The sequence below is a fragment of the Cervus canadensis genome, chromosome 13, assembly GCF_019320065.1.
Source record: "Cervus canadensis isolate Bull #8, Minnesota chromosome 13, ASM1932006v1, whole genome shotgun sequence".
NCBI lineage: Eukaryota > Metazoa > Chordata > Mammalia > Artiodactyla > Cervidae > Cervus > Cervus canadensis.
In genome coordinates this window covers 52752194-52780165 of record NC_057398.1, presented here as the reverse complement: position 1 = coordinate 52780165, position 27972 = coordinate 52752194, and the positions used below count along the sequence as shown (strand labels likewise).

Here is a 27972-nt window from a genome sequence, read left to right as displayed (position 1 = left end):
GAATTCAAATGTCCATCAATTAGTGAATGGATACACAAAATATGGTATATCCATACAATGCAATGTTACTCATCAATAACAAGGAACAAAAGACTGATCCATGCAACAACATGGATGAAACTCAAACACAGGATGCTAAATGAAAGAAGCCACATACAGACCATAAGATTCAATTTACATAAAATGTCCAGAAAAGATCATTTCATCTTTAGAGACAGACTGTAAATTAACAGTTGCCTGGGACTAGAGCAGGAATATGGAATGACTGCAAATGTGCAGAGATCTTTGTGGGGTGATGGAAATGCTATAAAACTTGATTGTAGTGATGGTTGTGCAACTTGGTAAATTTACTAAAAATTCACTGAATTGTAAAATGGTGAATTTCACTGTAGATTATTAAATCTCAATAGTTATTTTTAAAAACTTTTTAAAAAACCTAGGCAAAAAAACCAAACCCATAAACGACTGCACCATTTTAAGACAAAATGAGACATAAATCTGTCCATTGAGGAAAAACCCACATGCTCTAGGTATCAGAAGAGCAGGTAAGAGTTGACATTCTATTAGTAAAGGAGAGAAACCTGCCAACTGTCCTTCTCTAGAGAATAACCTCAGTTTACAAGGGTGCCTACAGTTAATACAGGACTATCCTCAAGGGGAAGTTTTAAATATACTTAAAGAACATAAACAAGTGACCCACAGAAGTCCCACAGCAATCTATGACAGTTCTTCTCAAACTATCTAGAGTGAAGGATGAGCTTTTTGCCCCCAATCTGTTCTAGCCTAATGCTTTTGTAAAATAAAATAAAAACTATCATGAAGATGTCAAATTGCAATAAAGTTCCTAAATCTTAAATCCCAATTTCTTTACTTATCTCACTGCATACCAGTAACCGTTTGCAGACCAGCAAAGATCTGGGACCACACCTTGAGAGGCGCTGATATCAGACATAGTAAAGACGATTAATAGGTATCCAATCTTCAAACTCACCCATTCATTTAACAAATATTTATTGAGCATCCATGTGCTGGATCAATACCTTAAGACTGATTCTATGACATAGGGAAAAGAGAGTCCATGCCACTCTACCCTAAGTTAGGGGGCAGGTACCCACCCACAGGCTGCTGAGAGAGGTAACCTGCTAGATAAGAGTTGTTTTTAATTGACTATGCATATTTAGGAGAGCAATTTTAGTTTTGACATAATTTGTTTAGATTTTCCAACAGTATCGTGGCATCAACTCCTTAATGCTTCCACGGCATACTCCTGAATCAAGCCATTCACTAGAATACAACAATTACATAATATCTAGATAAGAGAAGGAAATGGCAACCCACTCCAGTATTCTTGCCTGGAGAATTCCATGCACAGAGGAGCCTGGTGGGGTACAGTCCATGGGCTCGCAATGAGTTGGTCACCACCGAGCGACTAACACCCACACACACACCAGCCCACCACTACTCTGGCCACTAAACATACAGTCGAGGACAAAACAGACAGCTCCCCGTTTTGTGTCCTCAAAGAGCTGACATTCAAGTGGAGAGGGAGATGACAAACCAAATGAATACAGAAAGTACATTGTATTTTAAATGATGGTAAACACTATGGAAGAAAACCAAGATTAGGGGGTTGGATGTGCAAGAATGAGGTGAGAGGGAGTGGGAGTGGATAGCAGACTTAACTGGGCAATCTTTATTTAATTAATTTCTATTGGAGTATACTTGCTTTACAATGTTATGCTAGTTTATGCTATAGCAAAGGGAATCAGCTGTATGTTTACACATATCCCCTCTTTTTTGGATTTCCTTCCCACTCAGGTCACCGCAGAGCACTGAGTAGAATTCCCTGTGCCCCACAGTAGGTTCTCATTAGTTTGTCTATTTTACACACAGCATTAACAGTGTACACAAGTCGATCTCAGTCTCCCAATTCAGCCCACCTTTAACCCGGCAGTTTTAAATAGGGTGGCCAGAGAGAGTCTCACAGGGAAGATAATATTTGGACAAAGACCTGAAGGAGGTGATCCAGCAACCCAGACAACAGGGAGTGTTCCAGAAAAAGGACAAATGGCCTAAGGCAGAGGCAGGCTTCAGGAAACAGCAAGGAAGAGTGGTAGCACTTACTCTTTTCATACTCCTGTGACAGAAATACCATTTGTTTTAAAATCCTCCATTAGACTCAGTACTATGAGGGTGAAGATCAAATGTTATTCATGTCTATATGCTTAGCTCTCACTTGCTGACTGAACAGCTGATGAAACTGTTCAAGCTATGATATTCTTACCTTGCAGTAAGTACAAACATGCTTATTCCCTCCCTCAACATCAACATCCCATGAACACACTCCTGTATGTTGTAGGGTTGTAAAAACACTGCTGGCTTCCCCAATCAGAAAGGCCAGTTCTCCCAGAGACCTCCTCCTTCTCTCAGTATCTAATCAGTGGCTAAATCCTGTCCATTCTTCTTCACATCACTTAGTGGCTCCCAAATCTCTTTTTCGGCAGTTTTTCTCACAGATAATTCAAATAAAACAGACATCTGGCCTCAAATTTGTGAGTATATTAATTTTAAATTCAACTTCATTTTATATGTAGCCTGTATGTTTACAAAGTTTAAGCCAATCATGACACATTTCTTTTCAAATTTGACATTGGTGGTTTTTATAATAATTTGAGAATTACTCTGAATCATGATGCTCAACGTTAGTAACTGAGGTTCAACAATAGATTTGTCTGTGCCTATTACTCTCTTACTGAGATGTTTTTAGAAATTCCAGCTAAACAGCTTGCATATTCAATTTTCCTTTGTAACTCCAATTGGACATGGTATTCTTCACTTTCCATTGTAAGGTCTGCTGCTGAGAGCCAACAGCTGCAAGGTCCCACCATCACAAGTGAAAGGCAGCTTTAGATTTCAGACTATGCAAGTTCAGTTAACATAGAATGAGGATGCCGGGTGCTCACTAAATGGCTACAGAATGGAAGGATACATTCTCTGGTAATGAAGGAAGTCTCCTAATATGTCCAATTCACTTACACAATGTATCAAAACATTTGTGTTTAACAAAATGTCTTAAACCCTACACAGTACAGCAAACAGGATTTGAAAAAAAAAAAAATCCCAGACTTCAGTAATATAGTTGTGTGACTCCAGGTAATCTTATTAACCTGAGCTTCAGTTTCCTCACTTGTAAAATGAGAATAATAATATTCTTACTGAGCAGTTGCAAGAGTAAGTGAAATTAAGTGAAAATGCAAAACAAAAGCCAGAAGTTATCGCACATGGCAAAATGGCCCAAAGCACGGTGGTTTTCAGGGCTTTTGAAAAATGGCAGGCAATTCAAAGTCAGTAAGGTGAGACAGAAAACATCCATGCAGGGTTTCTCTGGCAGTCCAGTGGCTAAAACTTCCACCTTCCAATACAGGTGGTGTGGGTTCAATCCCTGATTGGGGACCTGGACTCCAACATGCCTGGCAGCCAAGAAATCAAAACAGAAGCAATATTTTAACAAATTCAATAAAGATTTTCAAAACGGTTCACATTAAGAAAAAAATCTTTAAAAACATCTACGCATTTAAATTACCTTAATGGTCAGATAAAAACAAGTAACCACTGTAGAAAAAGAATACAGGATTTAGATCTTTCAAGGACCAATCCTGTATTCTTTCCAACAGACGTTTGAGAAGCGAAAAAAAAAATGTTTTACTAACACCTGGCTTCAAACAATAACTTACTTTAAACCAAGAGGTAATTAATGTCAACAGTTTGCAAACAATAGCATTTTAGCAGGCAGTCCAGTAAAATGTTCAAGAAACCAAGCAAGGTTTTATATATACGCAAACCTGGCCTTATAATTTTAAAAACATCCCTGAAGTTTTGGGAGGAAACCAGAAAAGGAAAGAAACTGGACTTGGGTAGATCAAAGAACCTGGTGCTCACTTGTACCCGGCGGCTATACATTATACACAGGAAAAGGAGGAGGGACCCGAGGAGGGAGTGGTGGCTCCCGTGCGTGGTCTATTAATTCACATTTTGCTCTCTTCTGTTCACATCCTGCGCGGACTCCACCCAGAGCAACCGAGCGAGGGGCGGGTGGGACTCACCCAGCCTAGCAAATAACAGTCCTAGAAACCGAAACGGATTCGAGGTGAATTGGGAAAACAAGGCTCCCCAGAAAGAGGGGTGGAGAAGGGGCGTGAGAGGGGACCTTTCTTTTGGCTTATGAGACCTCTGGTCTCGATGCTTCCCGAGGGCACCCCCTCCCCTCAATCGCCACCCGTTCCCTCCAGTCCTACGCAGGGCTGGAGGAAGGCACGGTCCACAGAGCAAGGCCACTCATCCCTGGAACGTGGGCGGAGAACCCAGAAGTATTCCTAAGAGATTCTAAAAGAGAAACTGAGGGGCGGCAACGTGAGAGAGGCAGAGGAGAGGGGAAAAGGAAACTGACTGCGGAGCGGGGGATCCGGGAGTCGGTGGCAAGGAACTCAGTAGTAGCCTGAATGGGCTGGCGCCCCGGGAAAGAAGTGCTACCTGTTGCATTGGAACTGACCCGGCGGAGGGCGAAAAACCCCAGAGAGCGGACCGTGGTCTCCGGGGCCAGTGAGATCTCTGCCCCAGTGCCTGCGGGGCCCCACCCTGAGAAGCCTTGGCTACAGATACACTGATGAGAGACACCGACAGAAAGAAGGGGGGAGGCGGCCGACTGGAGCCGGTCTGGCCCGCTCCCGCGGTTAGTCACTCACATCTGATACTCGTCTATCGCCTCCACCAGCTGGCCCCAAGAGTCGAAGTCGGCGCCTCTCCTAAAACTGGCGCCCCAGCGCTGCAGCAGACTTCGGGTCACCTCCGACATGGCCGGTCCCCACCCCGTCCCCTCCCGCCCCTACCCCCAGGAAAGGCCGGGCTCTAGGGCGCCATCCTCCCCGGGCCTGGCCCCGACATTAACAGGGCCAGGAGGAACCGCTACGGCCACCGCCGCCACCCGCCAAGGAGCCGCCCAAGCCCATTTGCCGCCACAGCCAAACTTTGCGGCTCTGAAGCGGCCGCCCCGCCGAAGCTCCGCCCCCGAGGCCCCGCCCCGGGTTAGGTTGAGGCCGCCCCGCTCCCCGAATTGGCTGCCATTGCTACTGAGGAATTCTTCCTCGGCTTAGGAGGCCCGGCCAGTCATGCTCTTTGTCTCTAGAGGAGACCGTAGCTCACGGGGAAAGACTGTGGAGGAATATCTTTAAAAGGGCTGAGGAACGAAGTGTTTGAAGGGGGCTGCGACAACGCGGCAGCCTCCACTACCGAGGCGGCGCACACCGCCGAGCCTCGGTAGCTGTCATGGCCGCCACGGGCACGTGACCGCGGCTCGCGCAGGCTTGGTTCCATCGCTTTAGTTCTGTAGTCCCCCTTTCTCATTTTGAGGAGTCGGACATTTCCTTTCTTCCCTCAGGAGGACTGCTGTACAGACTCCGAGGAATCTGGTAAGTATGTTATGAGGCTGGGCCTGTCGTCTCCCCAGAGTTCCAAGCAATAGGATCAAGCCTTTTTACAACACGTTCCATAGACTCCCGGATAAGTGGTCTACAAAAGCCTCCTCCTAGTGCCTTCAAACAAATGAGAGAAAGAAAATCCACGTTAGCCCCACGAATCAATGGTAGTAACAAGCTAGGTTCGCTGAATCCCCTTGCCCGGGTCTCCACTAGCGGTCGGGCTGTCTCATAAGCTGTACGTAGGGGTTGGTTTAGGCACCTCTGTCCGCCTCTCCCGGTTAGATAGTATCGGCTTTCCACAAAAATGTCTGTTCAGGAGGGGCACGCTAGGATGTGCGCCTGCGCAAGGTCACGGCGTTCAACTGGACTGGGCACCGGAGGAAGAGGCTGGGTGGTAAACAGGAAGTGGACCTTTGGAGCTCTGGTGGCGGTAGGTGACGCGGGACCCAGGGTCTCCAGAGTCGGGGACCGTTGTCGGTAATCAGACTTTTTTTGTGGCAGCCGGTTTAGGCGGCAGGCTCGATCCGACTGTTGTGCTGCGTGGCTTTAAAGACACCCTTCCTTGCATCTGCAGGTGGGTGTGTCGTCTTTCTACCCCACCCTTCGAATTCTCGAAAACCGGAGTGCCAGTCTCTCACCGGACAGATCGGGCAGGGGTAGAGGACACAGTATTCACCCTCTTCGTTCCTAAACTAAAAGTGTACGTAACTTAAACCATTTCAGCTACTAAGTGGGAGGGCGCGCTAAAATAGTATTTGTGAAAAATTTAAACTCACAAGTGTATATTGTGTGCCATAGTTTCTGGGAGGCTTGGTTTATATGTACAGAGATGCTGTATTAGTTTACATACGTTATAAAGGAGGTTTAAATGGATGATGTTTAGAAGGTTATATATTTTTGAAGCCCTTGTTAATTGGGTTGAGTCATAAGTGAACTTACTCAATTTTTCACAGGGTACAAAATGCACTTTCTGTTTCTTAAATATCTGGTGCTCTCCAAAGGCGGTTTTGCCATGAATAACTAAATGTAGTAAGGGAGATGCATAAAGTAGGTATTTTTTACACTGAGCAGCCCATGCTTTTTTCCCAATAAGAAAAGTTAATGGACAACATTGTATAATGCTTTCAAATTAATTAAATCTTATCGAATTTTTACTTACTGGACTCTAACTGCCATATTTAAGTCTTCAGCTTTGCCTTCCTGTATTATCTTCACTATTCACACAAGGACTTTTAAGCAAGTGGGACACACTTTTTTTTTTAACCGGAAAGGTGTGAAACTTAATTTTTTTTAAGTTGGAATTTCGTCTAGTTAGTTTTTAAAATGTCTTGGTTTTTAAGAATCTATATATTTTTTTAATTTATTGACATATAGTTGATTTACAATGTTGTGTTAATTTCTTCTGTACAGCAAAGTGACTCAGTTATACATACATGTATTCTTTCTCATTACAGTTTATCACTGGATATTGAACATAGTTCCCTGTGCTATACAGTAGAATCTTGTTGTTTATCCATCCTGTATACTAGTTTAGGCTTCCCTGGTGTCTCAGTGGTAAAGCCTCCTCCTGCCAGTGCAGGAGACGCAGAAGACATGGTTTCGATCCATGGGTCCAGAAGATCTCGGAGGAAATGGCACCCCACTCCAGTGTTCTTGCCTGGAAAATCCCATGGACAGAGGAGCCTGGTGGGCTACAGTCCATAGGGTCACAGAGTTGGACACAGCTGAGCAATTAAGCACACACACATGCACACATTGATTCTTACTAGCTATTCTGTCGAAAGTCTATTTATTACAGAACACATGCTATAACCAGTCAGTTGGCCTCAGCAGTATCACATGGGAAATACAGTTAATTTAAGACCTATTGCTTTCAAGTAACATTAGCAGTCTAAATAAGGGTCACCATTTGAACCTGTTTTGGAATTACATTTTCCTGGTCCTATGCCTGTACGTTTTCAGCTGTTCAACCGAAGTCCAGTGCTCTGCTACTCAAAAGTGTAGTTTGGGAACCAGCAGCATCAACTTCCGAGGTCTACCCCAGACTGTTGAATCAGAACCTGCATTTTTAACAAGAACTCCCACCCCTTGTCCCAAGATGATTTCTGTATACAGTAAAGTTTAATCGTTACTGCTCCAGAGTGTTTAACATTGCAGTTACTGTGAGCATATTTCCAAATGTTTGTTTTTTATAGGCCTTACCTAAATAAACAGGCTGCTATAAATAGACAATTGAAACAAGATTGACTGTGGCAGTGAAGTATTTTATATACATGTCTGTTTTATATATTTTTATATGAAAATATATATCCTATGGTAATTTAAAATTTTTACTTAAAAATATTTTAGTACTATTTACATTGCTTATTAAATGTTTTAGTTTTTATACATTTCTTTTTTGTCAATAGGAAACATCTGGAGAAAATGACACATTGGTTTCATAGGAACCCATTAAAAGCCACGGCGCCTGTCTCTTTTAACTACTATGGTGTAGTCACTGGCCCTGCTGCTTCAAAAATTTGCAGGTAAGTGTTAGCCAATCTCCACAAATATTGATTGAGCCACCCTTAGATACAGGGTCCTTTTAATAGGGCCATGAACAGTGCAGAAGTATGGAACACACTGTCTCTAACCCTAGACTTCTTGTTTAGTTCTGAAGTCCTGCCTGACAACTTATAAATGATGTGTGGAGAGTTAAGTCATAGATTATTTAAGCTGGGTCCTAAGTTTTAGATAAGTGAGTGAGTCCTGGAGAGGCTAAAGCAATTACAATTAGAGAGTTAAGACGTGTGTTACAACAGTACAAGAGACTCCACAAAGTCATATTTGGACATTGTTAATTGGCCAGATAGTAAATTAATTGAGTTCTGAGCAGGGAGAGATTCCTTTTGACCTGAAATAGCCTTCAGGTTGTTCAGTAGGAGAGAGGACTTGAGCTGGGGTTTAAATGAATTGTATGCCTTAGATTGGGGTTGCCAGACTGTGTCCTTTAGATTGGCCCACAGCTTGTTTTTATAAATAAAATTTTATTAATGAGAACACAGCCGCCGCCCCCCCCCCCCCCCCCGCGCCATTTACACATTGTCTTTGGGTGCCTTCCCTCTCTGCAGTAAGGTTGAGTACTGCCAAGTGAGACTTTATGGCTCACAAGACCTAGAGTATTTATCTTCAGGACATTTACAGAAAGAGTTTACTGATCCTTGACTTAGATAGTAAGAAGGCTGATGAGTAAGTCATTTCTGTTAGGAAAACCTTTGTTCTAGGGAATGTGAATAGAGCAGTTTCACTGAGAGATAGATACAAGAGATACAGAGAGATACAAGAGATAGAAACAAAAGAGATAGGTATAAGAGAGATTTTGAAGGAGGTGTCAACTAGCCAGATTGACTGATTTGCTCTGAAAAGTTGAAAAGAATTCAGTCTATGAGATTCAGAACCTAGATGATCAAGACATTGGTGGTACCATTAAAGGAAAATTAAAAGAATCGCTGCTTTTGGTGGAAAGAAGTAATCAGAGCAGAAGGTAGAAAAACTGACTTATTGATCTAGATCAGGAGTCAGCAAACTTTTTCTGTAAAGGGTTAAATACTATATATATTGGTATATATTTTAGGCTTTGCGAGCTATACACAATCACAATTGAATTATTCTTTATTTTATAAAAATAACTGTGGGGCATATAAAAACAAGTTATAAGTTGTAGTTTGCCAACCCCTAATCTTAGACTTCTAGACCATTGTTCAGTTGCTAAGTTGTGTCCTACTCTTTGTGACCCCATGGACTCTAGCAGGCCAGGCTCCTTTGTCCTCCACTATCTCGTGGAGTTTGCTCAGATTCATGTCCATTGAGTCGGTGATGCTATCTAACCATCTCATCCTCTACTGCCCTCTTCTCCTTTTGCTCTCAATCTTTCCCAGCATCAGGGTCTTTTCCAGTGAATCAGCTCTTCCCATCAGGTGGCCCAAATGTTGGAGCTTCAGCTTCAGCATCAGTCCTTCCAATGAATATTCAGGGTTGATTTCCTTTAGGATTAACTGATTTGATCTCCTTGCAGTTTAAGGGACTCTCACGAGTCTTCTGCAGGACCACAGCACAAAAGCATCAATTCTTTAGTTCTCAGCCTTCTTTATGGTCCAGCTCTCACATCCGTACCTAACTACTGAAAAAACCATAGCTTTGTCTATATGGACCTGCTAGACATTGGTCCCAGCTTAACTGTTTCATCTGAAGCATTGGGCAAGTCTCTTAGCTCCTTTGGGTCTAATTACTCATCTATAAACTTAATAACCTAAATAAGATACTTCTAAGGTACACTTTTCTCAAATTCTGTCATTTTAAAATGAATTTAACGTTCCACAAGTTGGTTTTCAGGTAATGACTGAATGCCTACTGGGAAAAGCTGGCAAAATATTTGAGCCTAGAATAGGCCTTAAGGATTCAAATTGTTTTCGTAGTCCAGAATGACTCCCTCCCAGCCTTTAATTAAATAAGTCAACAATGACAGATTCATAAGGTAGCCCATCCCATTTTTGGTCAGCTGCATATAGTTGTTGGTATATGCTTTCTTGAATTAGCCTCCTTAGAGTTAGTACCAATGGATAAACCCTCCATCTGGATCATACAGGATTAAGTTTGTGCTCCCTTCTAAATACTACTGCAATGTTACATTCTTCTGAACCTTAAAAGTGTTTGAAATGTTAGTATTATTTCACTTGAAAAGAATTTTGAGTATGTGCTTTATCCCAGGCACTTACTAAGTTCTGGGTATACAGTCCCTCCTCTTGCTGCTTACAGTTTAGTCTTTCTTTAGTTATTCACACACAATTGTCTTCAGTCCTTCTCTATGTAATATGATTTCTGGATCCCTCACTAAGCAAGCTGCCTTCTGAAATTAGATGGAGAACTAAAACAGGACAAAGTTAGAGCTGACGATGTAGATCTAGTATTAGATATAAAGTTGTTCTCTTAGATCAGACTTCAGAAGAATGAAGAGCAGGGAACCAAAGATTGAACATTTTTGGAGGTGGGAATACAAAGGGGACATGGAAGAAAACAGAGGAGTAACTTGTCAAGATAAGAGGAGAATTTGGAAATTTTAGTGTTATTGGAATCAAGCGGGAAAAGAATTTTAGAAAGAAACAATAAGTGTCTAGCACATTTATTGCTGCAGAGAATCAGAGGAGCCAGGAGATGAGAGAGCATTTTAAAAATAACTAGTGGCCTCATCTCATTTTTTTTTTGCATATTTACATGTGTTGTATTATAGAATGCAATTTTAAAATATGATTTTGTAATTAAATATATTGTGACATAATGTCAAATTTTGAAATTTTAAAAGGATATTAAAATTATGCACAAAAGTTAAATTTTTGTTTTTCAAAAAACTTTCATTGTGAACTGGTCAGATTAATGTATTTATTCTTAATTCCTTCCTCCCATCTTAAATGCTTGTGTTAGTTTGATTATTTTAAATTAAAACTTGCTGTGCATTTTTTATTACATAATTGTATTTGTGATTTACCCCTTTAATTGGACTGAGTATATTTTAGTGTAATTTCTAAAACAATCTTTATTAGAAATTTCACTTATCTCTAGTATTAGTCCTAATTAAATTCATTCCTGTATACTTAGAAGGGTCTTAGAGGAGGGATGTGTACCTGTGTTTAAGCTTTTACAATTGAAACTTTTTAGCCATATTTACATAGATTCATTGTAACACAGCTTACTTTACTATCTCTTTCTGTCTCATATAAGTGACCTGAGATCATCCAGAGCACGACTGCTTGAATTGTTCACTGATTTGAGCTGTAATCCAGAAATGATGAAAAATGCAGCAGATTCATATTTTTCACTTTTACAAGGTTAGTTTATTCAAATGAACTTCTAAGTTTTTAAAAATTAGCTATGGAGAAGTCCAAATTTAAGTAGTCTTCTAGGCTATATTCTGTGGTATGCTGGAGTTTCAGAAATGTGAAAATGTAAGGGTGGTACCTGGTCTTTCTAACATTTTGAAAATTAAATGTGTACATATTTCATATTATGTTACCTTAGGAGAAGGGGAGAGGGATTGGGGGTTTCATTCAGGTACCTGAAAAAGTCATCTGGAAAATGTTCTAAAGAGAATGCTCGATATTTCTTGTAGAATTTAAAATGTTGTCTTCCATTTTATAGGTTTCATTAATTCATTGGATGAATCTACCCAAGAAAGCAAGTTACGATACATTCAAAATTTCAAGTGGACTGATACATTACAGGGACAGGTTCCAAGGTGAGCAGCACCAATGATACTAAATTGAAACCATTTTTGTAACTATTTAGATAGTGGTTTAACTCATAGCTTTGGTATTAAAGAAATAAAATATAAATCTGGTCAGCATTTTCCTTTATCAGGAAATTAATGAAAAAATGTTGACCTAAACTTCTAATACAGTCTATTAAGTAAAAGCAAAATTTGTTTCTCCTGGACCACATCTATTTTTGAGATAATCAATGTAAATGTTAACTAGAATTGAGAAGCCTTTCTTTTTTTTTTTTTTTAACACCAAAGATGTTTTGTATTGGGGCATAACCGATTAACAGTGTTAATGGTAGTAACAATGGTAATGATAGTTTCAGTGAACAGCAAAGTGACTCAGCCATATATATATACATGTATCCTTTCTCCCTCAAACCCCCTCCCCAGAGTTCCATGTGCTATATAGTAGGTCTTTGTTGGTTATCCATTTTAACAGCCTTGACTTTTAATAATACACAAAGAATGGTTTGGGAATTTGAAATCCAAATTCCCAAAATTGGTCCTTGCTTCCATTCAAGCAGAGCTGAGTTTTAGTTTCTCCACTACTTTTCTTTTCTGATGGAGAGTTCAGAGGTCTTCAGTCACTCTCCTTTCTTCTTTCTCCCTAGTTCCACCCCAGCTCCATACTTTTTTGACTCACAGTACTGTGTTTATTTTTCCCTAATTTCAGTGTTTGTGCTCTTTTTAAAAACTTCCCCTCAAAACTTTATCAGTCACCTGAGACTAGTTAGATTGTAACAGGAAGCAGATCATAATAGTGATGAATTTTTAACTACCTTTTTTCAAAAAACACCTTTGGGTTCTGTTTGTTTTGTGTTGGGGTGTAGCCATTAACAATGCTGTGATAGTATCAGGTGGACAGTGAAGGGACTCAGCCATACATGTACATGTGTCCGTTCTTTCCCCAAACTCACCATTGGGTTCTTTAAATGGTCATATATCTGTGTCTCAATTTGCTGTAGAATTAGCATTTTATAAAATCAGAAGGGAAGAAAATGGGGATTGCTGAATAGCCAGGGCAGGCATTACAGTGGAAAGAGTGTGGAATTTGGATTCATACACATGGAGATGCAACCTCAGAGCTTCTCTTGTGTGAATATTTGCTTCCTCAGCTGTATGTTGGGGTTATAGGTAAAGGGCTTCTGTGAGCAGCAAAATAGGAAATCTTATGTTAAGGGACTAATGTAATGTCAGACATTGAATAGACATTCAATAAATGTTACTTTCCTTTGTTCCTTTGGAATATTGTATGTGGAATTCATAAACTGGGTAGGAAGTTAGGGACGATGAATCCCTTCCAAATTTTAATATTCTGGGATACCAAGGTTTTCTGAGTAAGTTCTCATTTTCTGTTTTTCTTTATGTACCCCTTTGTACTTCATCTAAACTTGAAGGAATATTTTTCTTAAAAACTTGTTTCTTTAAAAGAATCAAAGCTCTATCATTAAATTACAAAACTTCAGCAGATTCTAAAGTGTTTCCCATTGCATAAATTTGACACTTTTTCCTACTGTGCTAAATTTTTATTCCTTCTAACAACATTTCTCAGCATAGTTTTATGAGACAGTGAGGAATTAATTATATGGTAAAGGTCTTAAGTTATAATGTTGACTATTCAGTACATCTTAGATTTTTAAGTTATTTTATCCTTGATTGCTGCTTATTCAATGGAAAGTGTGCTGTGAGTGTATCTGTTCTGAAAAATATCTTTATCAAGTATACACACTCTTAACTACTACCTAGATGTGGTACAGTAGAGAGAGAGTGTTTGGGAGCAAGGCAGATTGAAAGAAACAAGGGATGGGCAAGAGAAAGCTCTTCATGAGGCTTTAGTATAAATTAACAAAACTATCCTATTATTAAAGGTAAAGTTATAAGTTTGGTATGCCTCCTAGGTCACCATTGCTGGCATTACTAGATGTAGTTACAAGACATAATTCATTGGAAAGGTCTCAGTGCTGAAAAATATAAGCTCTTAAACTATGCATTACATTTTTTTTGGCATGAGAAACTATTTTAAGGAGTTTGTTCATAACTGTCATATTTTGATGTTACATCAAACAGGATCACTTATAAGTCATTTTTGAATTATATGTTTTGTAATCTTTTTTTAATCTAAAAAGTTTCCATGTCTGTGTTCATTTTAAGATGGAGACAACAATTAAATAAAACATAGAAAGCAGAGTCACAATTCTGGTTTCTTCCCTTTGGATAATTTTTCTGTATTTTTAGTATTATGTGTGTATATAAGGGTATTACTTCTGGTTATATAAAGGTATTCTGGTTTTTTACTTCAACATTTGAGAGAAATGCAGTAATGTATGAAGAATTTTCAGGATCTTAACAGTAGTGAATAAAAATATTATCTTCTTTGTTTCAGAAGCTTTTTACCGTCTTTGTGTTGTGTTTAGTGATAGAATCTGAAGGAAACAAGATGTAAAATATGCTTATCTTTAAGACCTTTTTTTTGTAATATACTGATTGACCCAGCATTCAGAATCTTCTGCAGGTTCACATCCTGGCTTTTTGTTCTCTTGTTCCTGTACTTCTCTTTATAAATTGGCAACTTTAGTCAAGCTGGTTAGGTCATTTCACTGCTGTCAGAAAAACCTTTATCCTTTCTTGTGCTTTAACAGTGTCATTCTTCATCTGGGATGTCTTTCTGCTTCCCTTCTAGCCATCTTTCAAGGCACAGTTCAAATTCTATTTATACCAGTAAGCCTTCAGTCATTCTAGCCTGTGATCTTTCCTCTGAAATCTGTTTTCTTAAAATATGATAGTTGCTCCAGAAGCAACGGGATACTTGTTAAAAATGCAGATTCTGCACACTTCTAGACTTGTGTGTGTGTGAGATAAGCTCCAGCAATCTGTTTCTAAAGCTCTTCAGTGTACAGTCACCTTTGGGAGCCACTGTTCTCGTGTTTACTGTCACGAAGTATACACTGGGCCTTCATGTTCAGTCATTTCTTGAATTTTTATCTTTAATGGAGGATACTTGCTTTACAGTATTGTCTTGCTTTCTGCTGTACAAGACTGTGAATCCCCCGTAAGTAATCATACATCCCTTCCCTCTTGAGCTTCTCTCTCACCACCCTCCATAGTCATTTATTGCTAATTATATGTATGCTTGTGTCTTATCTCCCCACCAGTGTTAAATACAAGGACTCTCTTCATTTTTTCAGTCTGTATTTAGCTCTATGATTTTGGGTAAGATTTATAGCAGGCTTCATATAGAGATCTCTCAATCATGGACAGTACTTAATGATCATGTTTATAATTCTAGTGCCCAGCAGGATGCTGTTTTTGAATTAATTTCCATGGGATTTAATGTTGCTTTATGGTACACCAAATATGCTTCAAGACTGGCTGGAAAAGAAAAGTAAGTTAAAAGGAGAGGGTTATATGCATATGTACTATTTTTCAAATATTTCAGGCCTCTGATTAAAAAGCCTACTGATTAAAGTACCACTTCTGAAAAATGTAAAGTTGCCTCATAATGTTGGTATTTTTAAGTACCAGAATCACAGAGCCCGCTGTTAAAAGCAAAAACAGTTTTAATAATCTTGTCATGGGGATGGTCTTTCTAACTAAAACCTCAAACTATGAAAAGAGAAAGACCACATAAAAGTACCACAAACCAAGTTTAAAAACAAATGACAGATTGGGCCTAAGAAATTGTAGTGCATCTGACAAATTGTTTTCATAATCTGTGCTGTTAGAAATCAACAGGGAAAAGACCAACAAATCAACTGAAAATAAGCAAAGGACATAAACAGGCAATTCACCAAAAAAGACAAAGGCTTATAAGTATGTGAAAGATGTTTTGAAGGATTAAGGGATTGTGAAATAAAATGAGACACAGTTTTTACAATAGTGCAGGTGAATGTTAGCAATAGGAAACTGGTAACTACTGACTGTGGTACGCCTGAACGTGGGAATAATAATATGCAGCCATTTAAAAATGGAGTTGAATTGTGTGTGCTGATGTAAAATAGTGTCTGAAGTAATTTAGGTGATTAAAACAAGAGGAGAGTGAATACTGTGTACGTGTGTGTTTTTTAGGTATGTGCATGCTTTACATGTGTACTGATTTATGCTTGTTTTTGTATGAAAAATTATCTGGAAGGAAAAGCAAGAAGCCTTTGTCCAGACCCCTAGACGGGAGCTCTTTTTCACTTGTCATCTCTTCTGCTTGGATATTTTTCATGTGCATTTGTTAGTTTTCTAAGTGTTAAATCAGATTTTTTAAAAGGAAGAAAACATAGTGAAAAACACAAATGATGGACTTCTGCAGTTTTATGAGACTATACTAGTTGCTGGTTTTAATACCAGAAGCAGGATTCATCCTGTAGCTAATGTCACCTCTCTCCTTCAGCATAACAGAGGATGAAGCAAAAGAAGTCCATCGAAGCTTAAAGATTGCGGCTGGGATTTTTAAACATTTAAAGGTAACATAATAATAAAATATATTCTTAATACTTTAATTATTGAAATAATTTTTATTTCCTTCTTGGGGTGAAGGAATTATTTAATCATGTAAAAAGAACTAGTTTGTGTTCTGTTTTCCTTACGTTAAGTACCTTGTTGATGAGTGCAGCCAATTAACAGAATATTGTCTCCACTTCAGAAAATCATCCGTGACTTTTACAATTAGATGACGCAGATGGTACTTCACTGCTTGTTTTTCTGTCTCTTCTGAAAAGATAGGAGAAAGCAAAACACAAAAACTGATAGTTCTCAGCATTTCTCCTTGCTGTCTGCCACACTTGCCAGGAGTATTCATGATTCTGCAAAATGGAATTTTCTGAGTATATTATCTGTATCACAGTGAAAATGCTAGCAGGTCAGTCAGTACACACTAATTATATTAAATTTCCTGGAGATGTGATGGGAATAAGGGAAAAGACTAAAATATTTTCCAATCAGAATTACCCTCACCTCATTCTAATTAAACCAATATTTACTGAAGCCTCCTGGAAGCCAGTGTTGCACTTTCTCCTGATGAGATAGTTTTATGGTGATGGAAAAAGCTGTGATCCTGAGTGTGCTACAGAATTGAGCTTCTTTGTATCTACTAGTAGTAATGTGAATGAACAGTTCTGGTTCTCATGCAAAAGGGAACTAGGTTACCATGTCAGTGAAACATTTTCTAAATTGAGAATATGACTTGCATATCTAAGCAATTTATTATGACCCAGATTTTGCTCTTGAATTTCTTATCTTAGAAAAGTTTATTAAAAAACTAAAACTTTAAAAGTTTTAGTGTATAGGAACTTTTATTTTCTGTAAGCTTCTGTAAGCAATATTGCTTCTTTTTACACAATTTTTATTTGTACCCTAAATTTCTGATAAATCCCCAAATCAGGTGTCTCATAACTTCCATTTTCTTTATCTCTAACAACTGAGTTAAAATTGGTTTCTTTGTTATTTGTTGTTTTTTTTTTCTGTCTCAGGAAAGTCATATCCCAAAGCTCATTACACCTGCAGAAAAGGGGCGGGATTTAGAGGCACGACTCATAGAAGCTTACATCATCCAGTGTCAGGCTGAAGCTCAAGAAGGTATCCTAAATATTGTAAGATTTTTTGTTGTTGTTGTTGTTGTTGAAGAATTAGCATTTTACTCTTCCTTTTAAAAAATCAGTTAGCTGGAATTAAGTTTCAGAATTTGGGAAATTTATAGTGAGGGATGAATTTTACTTTTAGCATTTGCTCGTTAACAGGAAAGGACTTACAGTTTAATGCCTTAAGAGGATTCTGATTTCATGCATTTGTGGCAACATAAAATTAAGTCTGTAACTCATCTTTGCCTCACCAACTCTTTTTTCTCTTCCACTGTTTGGCTTACCTTGAAATCTTCACTTTTAAATGGCAGGAAATAAAGAGTTACGTGAAAATAATGAGACTTCGTAGGCTTTTGTTGTTCTTTATTTCAAACTCTAGTGCCCTGAAAGTATTTGTTTCCTCTTACATCATGCAATTTTGTAGTAGTGGTTTTCTATGAGTAGTAAGTAGCTAGTGATTTATGTAAGGAAATGGTATCAGAACCAACAAACTCAATGTTTTTGGTTTGTTTACATTTGTAATTTTCTGTAGCTTACTTTTCATGTTAAAACTTTTAACAAAGAAGTTAAATGGATTAAAATCCCAATAGATAGGAGACTGTCTTTTCCTTTTATAATTGAACTTAAGGTGAATGCAAATGAACTTAATCATAAAATACACTTCATTGTGTTTTGGCTATAGTAACAATTGCTCGAGCAATTGAGCTGAAACATGCTCCTGGACTCATTGCTGCTCTGGCATATGAAACAGCCAATTTCTATCAGAAAGCTGGTAAGTTTACAGTTGTGTTTTTTAGTCTTTAGGTTTTCACAGTAAGCTGTTGGCTTAGTAGGCAACAAGCAAAACCAAAGGACTTTCAGATTGTTTCATCATTTGCAAAGCTGCAATGATACCTTTTTTTATACATTATTTTATTATTTTATTACTCTTATTTAAAAGAAAATAAAAAAATTTACTTTATAACAACTTGATATTATTGTCCTTATTTAGACAAGAAACTGAAATCCAGAGAATTAGCATAACTAATTTGTAATTTAACAGCTTGCAGGTGTGAGGCTGGGACTAGTGCTCAGGTCTTCTCAACCTGGTTTTCTTTTCAGTCACTCATTTAGAAAACATGCATATTTTTCTGTTTATGGGATGGTTACCCTTTTGGTTGCTGAGTGTACTGATTCGCAGCCTGGGGAAGAAGAAAAACATATAACCACACTATTTTAGCATGAAAAAGGTGTTGTCACAGGGGTGAAGTAAAAACCTAAAGGATCTGGGTATGCTAGAGAAAGCTTTCTAAAGGAAGTTGGTGGTTTAGCCTGATTTTGAAATATAAATAGAAATTCTAGGTTTGCTTGGATGCTTCAGCTTATGGAAAGAGTAGAAAATTCTCCAGTACGTACAGAGATAAGAAAGAACTTAGTGCATTCTGGAACCTTTAGACAGATGCTCTTAGCTGAAACAGAATGAGTGGTAGGAAAGGGTAGGAAAGTATGCATGTGTGAGATTACAGATTGATTCGTAAACCTACATAAGAAGTTTGGCCTTTGTTCAGTAGCTGTTTGGGACTCCTTAAAAGATAAAACTGATAAACTCCTTAAAAGAAGTAAAAGTGACTTGATTGTGTTTGAATTTAAGAGCCCTATCATTGCAAGATGAAAAATGGGCCTGCTAGTGAAAGAGTAGTAAGGCTGACCATAATCACTTCTTCCTAAGTACTATGGAAGAAATAATGAAAGCTTTGACAAAGACAGCAAAGCAGGAAATGGAGAGGAAGAAATAGATTTGAGAGGTGTCAGGCAGGAGATATGATCATGCGTGTTTATACAAGATGCAGCAGTGGGGTGGTGAATAAGGGTTAGGAGAGTATCCTTGTTTCTGACTTGGCCGTCTAGACTACTCTTTGCATTTCTGTTTATATAAAATATTTAAAAGAGATACTCTAATAGTATTCATATTTCTCTTGAAGTTCTCAGTCATTTCTATTTTTATCATTATCTCCAACTTAAATTACATGAACCATCAAATCAAAGAGGTGCCCTGGTATTTAACCTGTCTTATTGTGTAGTTAAAATATAGTTATGGGAAAATAAATCACTGTAAATAAAACAAAGGTTTTAAAATGTAAATGCTTGAGTTTAGGTGTGAATGGCATTCTGCTTTTAGCATCTGAACACATGAACTGAAAGTCTTCTAGTGAATCAGGGTGAAATTATATTTTGCTTTTTAAAATGTAACTTTAGATCATGCTTTATCCAGTTTGGAGCCTGCATACTCTGCTAAATGGAGAAAATATCTTCACTTGAAAATGTGTTTCTACACAGCTTATGTAAGTATTTTTCACCCAAAACAATGTGAGTTACTGTCTCTTCAGCTCCTTGAGTGCCAGTTCTGTCATTTCTCCAGGCTCTTCGTTAGCATTTTACAGATAATGGACAGCTCTCAGTAAATGTTCCCTGACAGTCAGTGCAGCCATTGTGGAGTAAAGTGGGTGGAAAGAGATGATGTAGAGCTGGATTATAGCAATGGAATTGCTGTTTGATTCAAACCCACTTAAGCTGCAACCTTTTGCAAACTTCATAAGAATTCTCTATAATTTTGTCCTGTTCATTGGGAAAGATATTTACTAATTATAATCTTAAGACTTAACCATGCAATATATCAACCTGGGTTGGTGAAGAATCATTAATAAAATTTCTTGTAGATTATAATCTGCTTTATACACATTGCTTAGCACCATGTGCAATCCCTGGTTTGATGTAGACATTTGAAGAGTAAATGGCCTACTCCAGGCTGGTAACTTTTTCTTAAAACTTGGTTAGGCCTTAATCTCAAAGTCCTCCTTCCCTCTCCCCTCTGCATTAGCATAGTAATTTCCCTCCTTTATTCACTCTGCCCTGTTTTTTGTTTTTTTTTTTTTTTTGGCCGTGCCATGTGGCTTGTGGGATCCTAGTCCCCTGACCAGGGATTGAACCCACGCCCCCTGCATTGGAACAGCAGAGTCTTAATCACTGGATCACCAGGGAAGTCCTGCTCTGCCTTAATTTTAAAAACAGGTTTCAGCAAATACTGTTTGCTCTCAGTCCATGGTTAGATGACTAGATTGGCTCAAGGCTTGATGTAATTCCACTTTTTATACCAACAGAGATGAGGGTTAGCTTATTCAAGGAAAGAAATGTAAGGGATTGCATTGATTGTTCCAACAATGGACAAAAGCATTTCTTTATCTGATGCATATGGAAAACAGTGACAGTGGAAAGCATCATTTGAGAAGAGAATGAATAAAAATTTGTGTTTTTTTTTTTTTTTAATCAGGCTTATTGTTATCATGGTCAGACTTTGTTGGCTAGTGATAAATGTGGTGAAGCAATCAGGTCGCTCCAAGAAGCAGAAAAATGTAAGTATCCCACCAGAATATTAACTCCCCTTTTAAAAACTAATGTTTTATCAGAAAGAGGAATAGGCAGTTAAAAGACTTTGGCTGAGATCATGAAAGGGAATGAGATTAAGTGAAGTATTGAAGAAAAGAAAGAAGTGCTTCAAAAACCTCAAACTCTAGAACATACTTACCTATCACTTAACACTATTGTTGGTACTGCTCTTATACTAGTTAAAGAGCATCTCTGATGAATAGCATTTTTAGTATAAATAATAATTGATTATAATCAAATAACTTTATATCCTTTCACATTCAGTTTATGCAAAGGCAGAAGCATTATGCAAAGAATATGGAGAAACCAAAGGACCTGGACCAACAGTCAAACCTTCGGGACACTTGTTCTTTAGGAAACTTGGAAATCTTGTGAAGAACACTCTAGAAAAATGTCAGCGAGAAAATGGATTTATGTGAGTACAACTTAGTATATGATTTTAGTAATATTGATAATGGTATAGTGTATACAGTCAGCCCTCTCTACTCTGTGGGTTCCACATCTGTGAGTCCACCAACCACTGATGGGAAATATTCAGGGGAAAACAGTTCTAGAGAGTCCTCAAAAGCAAAACTGCAGTTTGCTGCAGGCCAGCCACTATTCACATAATATTTACCTGAGTTCGATCCCTGGGTTGGGAAGATCCCCTGGAGAAAAGAAAGGCTACCCACTCCAGTATTCTGGCCTAGAGAATTCCATATAGTCCATGGGGTCGCAAAGAGTCGGAGATGACTGAATGACTTTCACTTTACGTTCTAATAGATATTATAAGAATGGAATACCTAGTAAGTATCTCAACCTGGAGACGATTTGAAGTTTACAGGAGGATGTGTAGGTTATATGCAAATACTACTTCATTGCATATAAGGAACCTGAGCATCTGTGGATTTCAGTATCTGATGAGGATCCTGGAACCAATCCACCACAAGCTACCAAGGGATGACTATATTTATAATGTTTAAATAATAATATTGTTTTAATAATACCAGTTTGTTACCTCTATTCCTATATGTATCATATCAAGTTGCATTTAAGTTGGGCATTAATTTTCTATTTAAATTGTTGATAGAATTCACTTATGTTGGACCTAACTTTATTCTACTTCTGATAATGACCTATTAAAGCAGATTTTAAAATGCACATGAATTATTAACTTCAGCCCACTTCTACGGTCCTAACTTCCTCTTACCTTTGTTTCTCTGCCATCCCTTCTCTATCTGTTACACATATGAATACGTATCTTCTATTGATATATTCATCTTCTTCTAGTTTTGGTCATGTGTAAAGAAGGGAAATCAGTTTTCTATCTGTCCTGTCTAGTTCTGTCAGGCAGTTTTCTATTATTAAATCAGTGCTGTTGAGGCTGTAGATGAGCACCTCTGTAAGCTGGCAGGATGAATTTTGTCCCTGCTTTTGTCTCTTGCATTCTTCCCTTAATATTATACTTCTGGTCATGCTGTGCTCTTCCACTTCTTGAACATGCCCAGTTTGACTTTCATCACTTCAGAAAGCATCCGTGACCCCCCAGATATGGGTTAATTGCCCCCTTTTGTGTTTTCACAGCGCTCTACATCCCTCATAGCTTCAGTTTACATTGCTCTGTAGTTGACAGGGTTTCTTGACTTTGTCACCTACTCATCTGTAAGTTCTGTGAGACAAGAAATTCTTTTCTATGTTAATCTATGTTAAATTGTCATTTTCTTGCATAGGCTCTTGGACACAGGTAGACACTCAAATAGTTAAAAAAAAAATGAATGAATGAATGGTTATTTATATTTCTTTTGCAGTTACTTTCAAAAAGTTCCAACAGAAGCCCCACAACTGGAACTTAAAGCAAATTATGGTCTTGTAGAACCTGTACCTTTCGAATTTCCTCCTCCAAGTGCACACTGGACACCAGAAACGTTGGCTGCTTTTGATCTCACCAAAAGACCCAAGGATGACAGTGTATGAGATGGATTGTTTCCATTCATTCACAGAATTTTAAGAGACTTCAGACTTCACAGTTTGATGTTGTTCTCTAAATAGATACGTGTGTCTAAATACTACGTTAGCTAATTACAGTGCTTTGTGTAAAATCTATTGTAGAACTCTCTCAGAGATAAACCTCTAGGCCTCAGTTGTCTTCTGATTTCTTACATAGTTGACTGATATGTTTTCAACACATTATCTTGCCATTTTACAGTTTGTCAGAGCCTCTTTTAGGAGGCGTGTGGGAAGACAGGTCTTAAAAGGATGCCTCATCCAATGTTTATAGTGCTATAGCAGTGTTGGTTTTGATTTAGCATAGTGCATGCTATTTGAAGATTTGACCTAATTTCAACATTCTGTGAAATCATCCAGGGGCAAAATAAAACTGCTTTTATTCATTTATATCTAAGTGTATCTTAGTGTGCTAAATAAAATGGTAGATTAAGTGAAAATTTTGAGGTTTGGCTACCGAAAGATAAGAGGTCTGTGAAGAAAAGGGATAGGAATTACTTTACAGACATAGCCCCTTCCTTGAAAAAAAAATTTTTTTTTAAATTGTATTACTGTTTTTGACCACACTAGGTCTTTGTTGGGGTCCACAGACTTCTCTGGTTGTGGTACACAGGGTCAGTAGTTGGCAGCATGTGGGCTTAGTTGCCCTGAGGCCTGTGGAATCTTAGTTCCTTGACCAGGGATTGTATCTATGTCCCCCTTAGTTGGAAGGCAGATTCTTAACCACTGAACCACCAGGGAAGTTCCTGGTTTTGTTTTTTATATACAATTTTCTACCCATACTAAAAATAAAACCATTATTCCTAAAAATAGCAACTTTTGCATCCTACGCAGCCTTTTAAAATAGTCCTAAGAGGTAGCCTGTTAGTGTCACAAGGAATCTTTGAACTTAAGGGTTCCACATTCATAGATTGATCACTCAGTTTCCCCCTCAGGAAGACTAAGAATACCATTACTTTGATTTTTGCCCACCCATCCAGGTTTTCATCTTCAGTGAAAATGTTGTGTTCCTGTTTTGTCTTTAGTTGAATTGGTTGGTACACAGCTTCTGGCACAGCTTTGGTAGTCTCAGTGATACATTTTAATATATCCCCTCTGTATTAATGTGAAATAGAATAGACCTAGTGTTTGTTTTCCAGATCTTAGTTTATGTACTTACACTGTATTTTTCTTTCTTCCTAGGCTAAACCCAAACCAGAAGAAGTGGTGAAACCTGTGAAAGAACCAGATATCAAACCTCAAAAGGACACTGGGTGCTACATCTCCTAAACTACATTGATCCAATATGCACTTTGAATTTCTCTACCAGTAGATAGGATAAACCATGGAAGTTCATGTATCCTGCAATGATTTCTCTAAAGCCTATAGATTAATTTAGTACATTCAGAGGGAATCTTCCTTCAGTTTATTCTTGATTTCTAACACAGTAGAAATGTTTTCTGCTTTTTTTCCAAACTCCTTTTGAATCAGGACAACCTGTGAACAATTTTTATTGCACCTCTAAAGGGCGTGCTTGGGGATTGGGTTTTTCCTCCAAACATCTGGGTAGTAGTCAGTTTCAGATTAAACACTGTAGGCCAGAATCATGTGGTTTCAGGTGTGTTTTTCTACCTTCACAAAGAAAAATTTATTTTCCTTCCTCCTATTTGATACCAGAAGAATGACAAGAGTCAGTTTTTAACAGATAGTTTTTTCCCCTCTCCATTATGTCAGCTGGTAGCACAGACTTGTTATATTCCGTGTCAGTTACCTTTTCTGGTGGAGAAAAAAATTACTTTCAGTTAAGGATCAAAAAATCTTCATACCAAATCACTTACACACACATGTTGGAGTCTGTAACTAATTCATTAGTGTTTATAGGCATATTAAGACCATCCAAAAACGTAACTCCTCTGCTGGTAGCCCTGCACTTCATTTCAGCCTCAATAAACAAACCTACAATATTTTTTAAAGTAGTTTTTCTAATGGATTTTTTTTTTACTTAGGGGACAGAAGTTTGTAACAGCTCTTAGTGTTTCTATGTGAGAGGACAGTGAAATGTTTTTGTAGAAGTCATATACTGCGTGATGAAAAGAAGGAACTTGAAACCTAAACACGATAGGTTGTCCTGAATTACACTGGTAAATCTCTACTTCTTGTTGCAGAAGTTAGGGTGATGCCTTTGCTACCTGATTTCTGTGTAAGTGATTTTTATATAGTTTTCTAATAACACTTACACTCAGAGTTGTAATGCTTTAGGTCAAAGGCCATAGCAAAAACTTAGCCAACAGATATAGTATATCGTAAAAAACAGCTTGTAATATTTGAAATAGTTTAGTATATACACAATCCTGGGAAATAGTGGATATTTAATACTTTAACAAGAATCACCCCTGTAGATTTATCTTCCTTTGAGTTTCCTAGGGCGTTAGCTAATTTTTCTATTATAAGTGACAGGTTGGTTCAAATAATAGAAACAGTAGTGTATGTTAAGAGCTTACTCCATGCTAGGCACTGTGCTGAGCACTTACATAGATAAACCTTTGAATCTACACAGCAATTCTGTGAGAAACAAGTAAAATCTGCACAAAGTATTGAGATAGGAATAAACATTACATTAGGAAGTATAAATACATTATGCCTGTCTGAATCAGTATTGTTCAAATAAATGATTATTTAAATCATAGTTTATGTTCTTGGGGGAAAAAGCTATATAAAATCAGTGAGGGTTTTTTTTTAACATATGGAAATGCTAATTACTCCTTGCTGTATTACACTTAATATTTGAAGCTGCAGTTTCCAGAATAAGTGAAGTAATAACTGGGCAGACATTTAGTTTTATTTTGTTGTTTATAGAAAAAGACACTTTAATTTCACTATATTTTCTGTGCTTTTCTGCCATTTACTGACAAAACTTTAAACAGTACTTGATGCCAGCTTTATTACTCTTGGCCTAAGATCTATTTATTTTAGGAACTAGTGCTTATTTAGCCTAGTTACTAAATTTTCACATTGACATTTTTATGGGTCCTACTACTATATATGGAATGAAAACGTGTAATAAATGCGTAGTGCTTCTGTAAAATGCAGTAAATACTGGTATTAACATTTAATCAATTGGCAACTTCAACATAAGCAGATAGTAAATATTCTGTTGACTCAGCAAATGTGACACTTTGTGACTAAACTGTCCCATTTTTTATATTATATATGTATATACACACCGTCCTTTGAAAATGGTGTTGGAAATTTGGGGAAGTTAACAAATGTAAGGAAGTTGCATGAACGTCTTAGAGAGATGTAACTGTTTGTGTTAACTGTTGCATACTTAGTTTAATCCAGATAATGACAGCTAACATCCTGCTAAAGGTATTGTTAATACACTGAATTATCTTTTTATTTATGAAAATAAAAGTGATTTTACTTACAGTTTCATTGGAATTTTTTGTTTTTCAATAAATATTTTTCATGCTTATTAAGCTGGTAACAAGGTTCATACAATGTAAAATCATAATTCTTTACAGTTATATTTTAAAATGACAGATGCATTTGTATCTGTTACTTTATGCTACATGAGTTCATTAAAATACTCAGTGCTCCTTGACCTCTTCGGTTTCTTCTTTGGCTTACTGTTACTTATCTTTTTATTTCAAAGTAAGGTTTCAATCAGCCTGCATATAGTCTTTTTCTTTTTTAATATTTATTTATTTATTTGGTTGCACTGGGTCTTAGTTGAGGCATGGAGGATCCTTGATCTTCACTGTGGCATGAGATATCTTTAGTTGCAGCATGTGAACTCTTAGTTGGGGCCTGTGGAGTCTAGTTCCCTGGCCGAGAATCGAACCCAGGCCCCCTGCATCTGGAGTGTGGAGTCTTAGCCACCAGACCACCAGGGAAGTCTCCATCCTACATGTGTCTTATTCACAGTATGACCCAGCATTCTGCAGTCTTGTGTACTGTGGTGAGCTAAGCTAGGGACCTTATCACTATATAATATTCTGCAGAGAACTTTGTACTTTGGGAGGTTTGAGGTGGCATTTTCAGTACTATATAAATGTACTCAAAATCATATTCAGAAGTATTGCCTTCTAGAGTAATTGTGGGTTAGAAGATAAGGCATTTTTTATCAATATGTGCATAAAAATAAAAGTGTCATTTGGTTTACTGTAATCTTCTGTCTAAAGACTGAGTTACTTGCTTAGAATTTACATTCTTGTTTTAAGACAAACTTTTTGTAGTAAACTATAGAGATTAAAATAGTTAATCTTGAGGGAGAGCCTACTGTGAACTATAGAAGAAAAAACCACATTGGACTGTGCTTATCCAAAAGGCCAGAGCTATCATGCAATTGAGTGTATCTGATGCCTGTGATGCGCTTGAGGTGAGTCTCGGAGAAAATGTCAGATCACCCGTTGGCTTGATACTGTCTAAAGCATCTCTAGTCGTTTGCCTCAAACTATTCCTCTCAGCTTTCTGGGGCTGGCTGGGCAGGGCCTCAGGTGGCTGGAGCTCCCAGGCTGGTCGCCTTCAGAATTTTGGACGAATTTCCTAGATCCTCTGCTATGATGTAAGAAAAGTTGACAAATACTGCAGTAGGACAGGTAACATACCCCAATAGCACAGGTGTATCAGTAATGTCACTTACCCGTGGTGTTTGAGTGCATGTACAGGGTCTAGTACTGAAAATAAAAATGGAAAAGTCCTGCCAGGTGATGTTCTGTCAGCATTTCTCAAGGAGGAGCAGTGGTTTGTTCATACTGTTGGTTTTTTCATATTTCCTCAATATGCCTGCCTGCCTGGGTGAGTCATTGATTGGAGAGGGCCAGTGTCCTCAGGTGAAATGGCATAGAGAAGCTGGGAGTGAATGCTGCCCTCTGCCCCCTGAAGTGGGGCTTCAACTGCCCTGTCCTTTCAAGGCTTGCTCTCCTGACCCCCTCAGGGAAAGAAGGGAAGGGAGCTGGGGTCACCGCAGGCCCCTATGAACAGGGCTGATAAACTCTTGGTAGTTAACCCAATGCCAGTTCTCTGCTGCATTAACCAGATTCATTTGAAAACTTTTTTTTTCTTTTTTTTTTGATTAATGAAACTGAAAGGACTCTAGGAAATTTAAGGTATTATAACTTCCCAAAGTTAAATGTCAAGATGCAGAAGTATTGTGCTATTTTGTTGCTACAGCTGAGCATGCTGTGTTTCAGTGAAGGAGTTAATTGAAACGTAATGAGTGTGTAAGTGTAATGAAAAATAAGGTAGCCATTTC

At 38.0% G+C, this 27972-nt stretch overlaps 2 protein-coding genes across 11 annotated transcripts in view; one reads left to right on the top strand and one right to left on the bottom strand.

Annotated features, from left to right (window-relative positions):
- The window catches only part of AIDA (axin interactor, dorsalization associated), a 49516-nt gene extending 44487 nt beyond the window's left edge, over positions 1 to 5029 (bottom strand). Inside the window, exon 1 of the mRNA XM_043485621.1 lies at positions 4743 to 5029. Within this exon, the coding sequence (XP_043341556.1) occupies positions 4743 to 4852 (110 nt within the window). The 5' untranslated portion in view covers positions 4853 to 5029. The remainder of the gene's footprint in view (positions 1 to 4742) is intronic.
- Positions 5030 to 5162: 133 nt separating this feature from the next.
- On the top strand, positions 5163 to 26144 carry BROX (BRO1 domain and CAAX motif containing). Of its 10 annotated transcripts, none has more exons than XM_043485620.1 (14): positions 5163 to 5465; positions 7437 to 7572; positions 7883 to 7999; positions 11229 to 11335; positions 11646 to 11742; positions 15053 to 15148; positions 16145 to 16217; positions 17223 to 17328; positions 18013 to 18102; positions 19566 to 19651; positions 20638 to 20719; positions 21018 to 21168; positions 22541 to 22700; positions 23919 to 26144. In XM_043485620.1, exons 3-14 carry the CDS (start codon positions 7899 to 7901, stop codon positions 24003 to 24005), a joined length of 1236 nt encoding a protein of 411 aa, XP_043341555.1. In that variant the 5' UTR covers positions 5163 to 5465; positions 7437 to 7572; positions 7883 to 7898; the 3' UTR covers positions 24006 to 26144. The 10 variants fall into 10 exon arrangements, with proteins under 10 accessions (XP_043341555.1, XP_043341550.1, XP_043341554.1 ...); XM_043485615.1 differs by lacking the exon at positions 7437 to 7572 and adding an exon at positions 6049 to 6174; XM_043485616.1 differs by lacking the exons at positions 5163 to 5465; positions 7437 to 7572 and adding exons at positions 5794 to 5904; positions 6049 to 6174.
- The last annotated feature ends 1828 nt before the right edge of the window (positions 26145 to 27972 follow it).

Coding starts and splice junctions, on each gene's coding strand:
- BROX (XM_043485619.1), top strand. CDS start 7,899: ATGACACATTGGTTTCATAGGAACCCATTAAAAGCCACGGCGCCTGTC. Junction 16,218..17,222: donor GGATTTTTAAACATTTAAAG/GTAACATAATAA, acceptor TTTCTGTCTCAG/GAAAGTCATATCCCAAAGCT. Junction 17,329..18,012: donor TCAGGCTGAAGCTCAAGAAG/GTATCCTAAATA, acceptor TTTTGGCTATAG/TAACAATTGCTCGAGCAATT.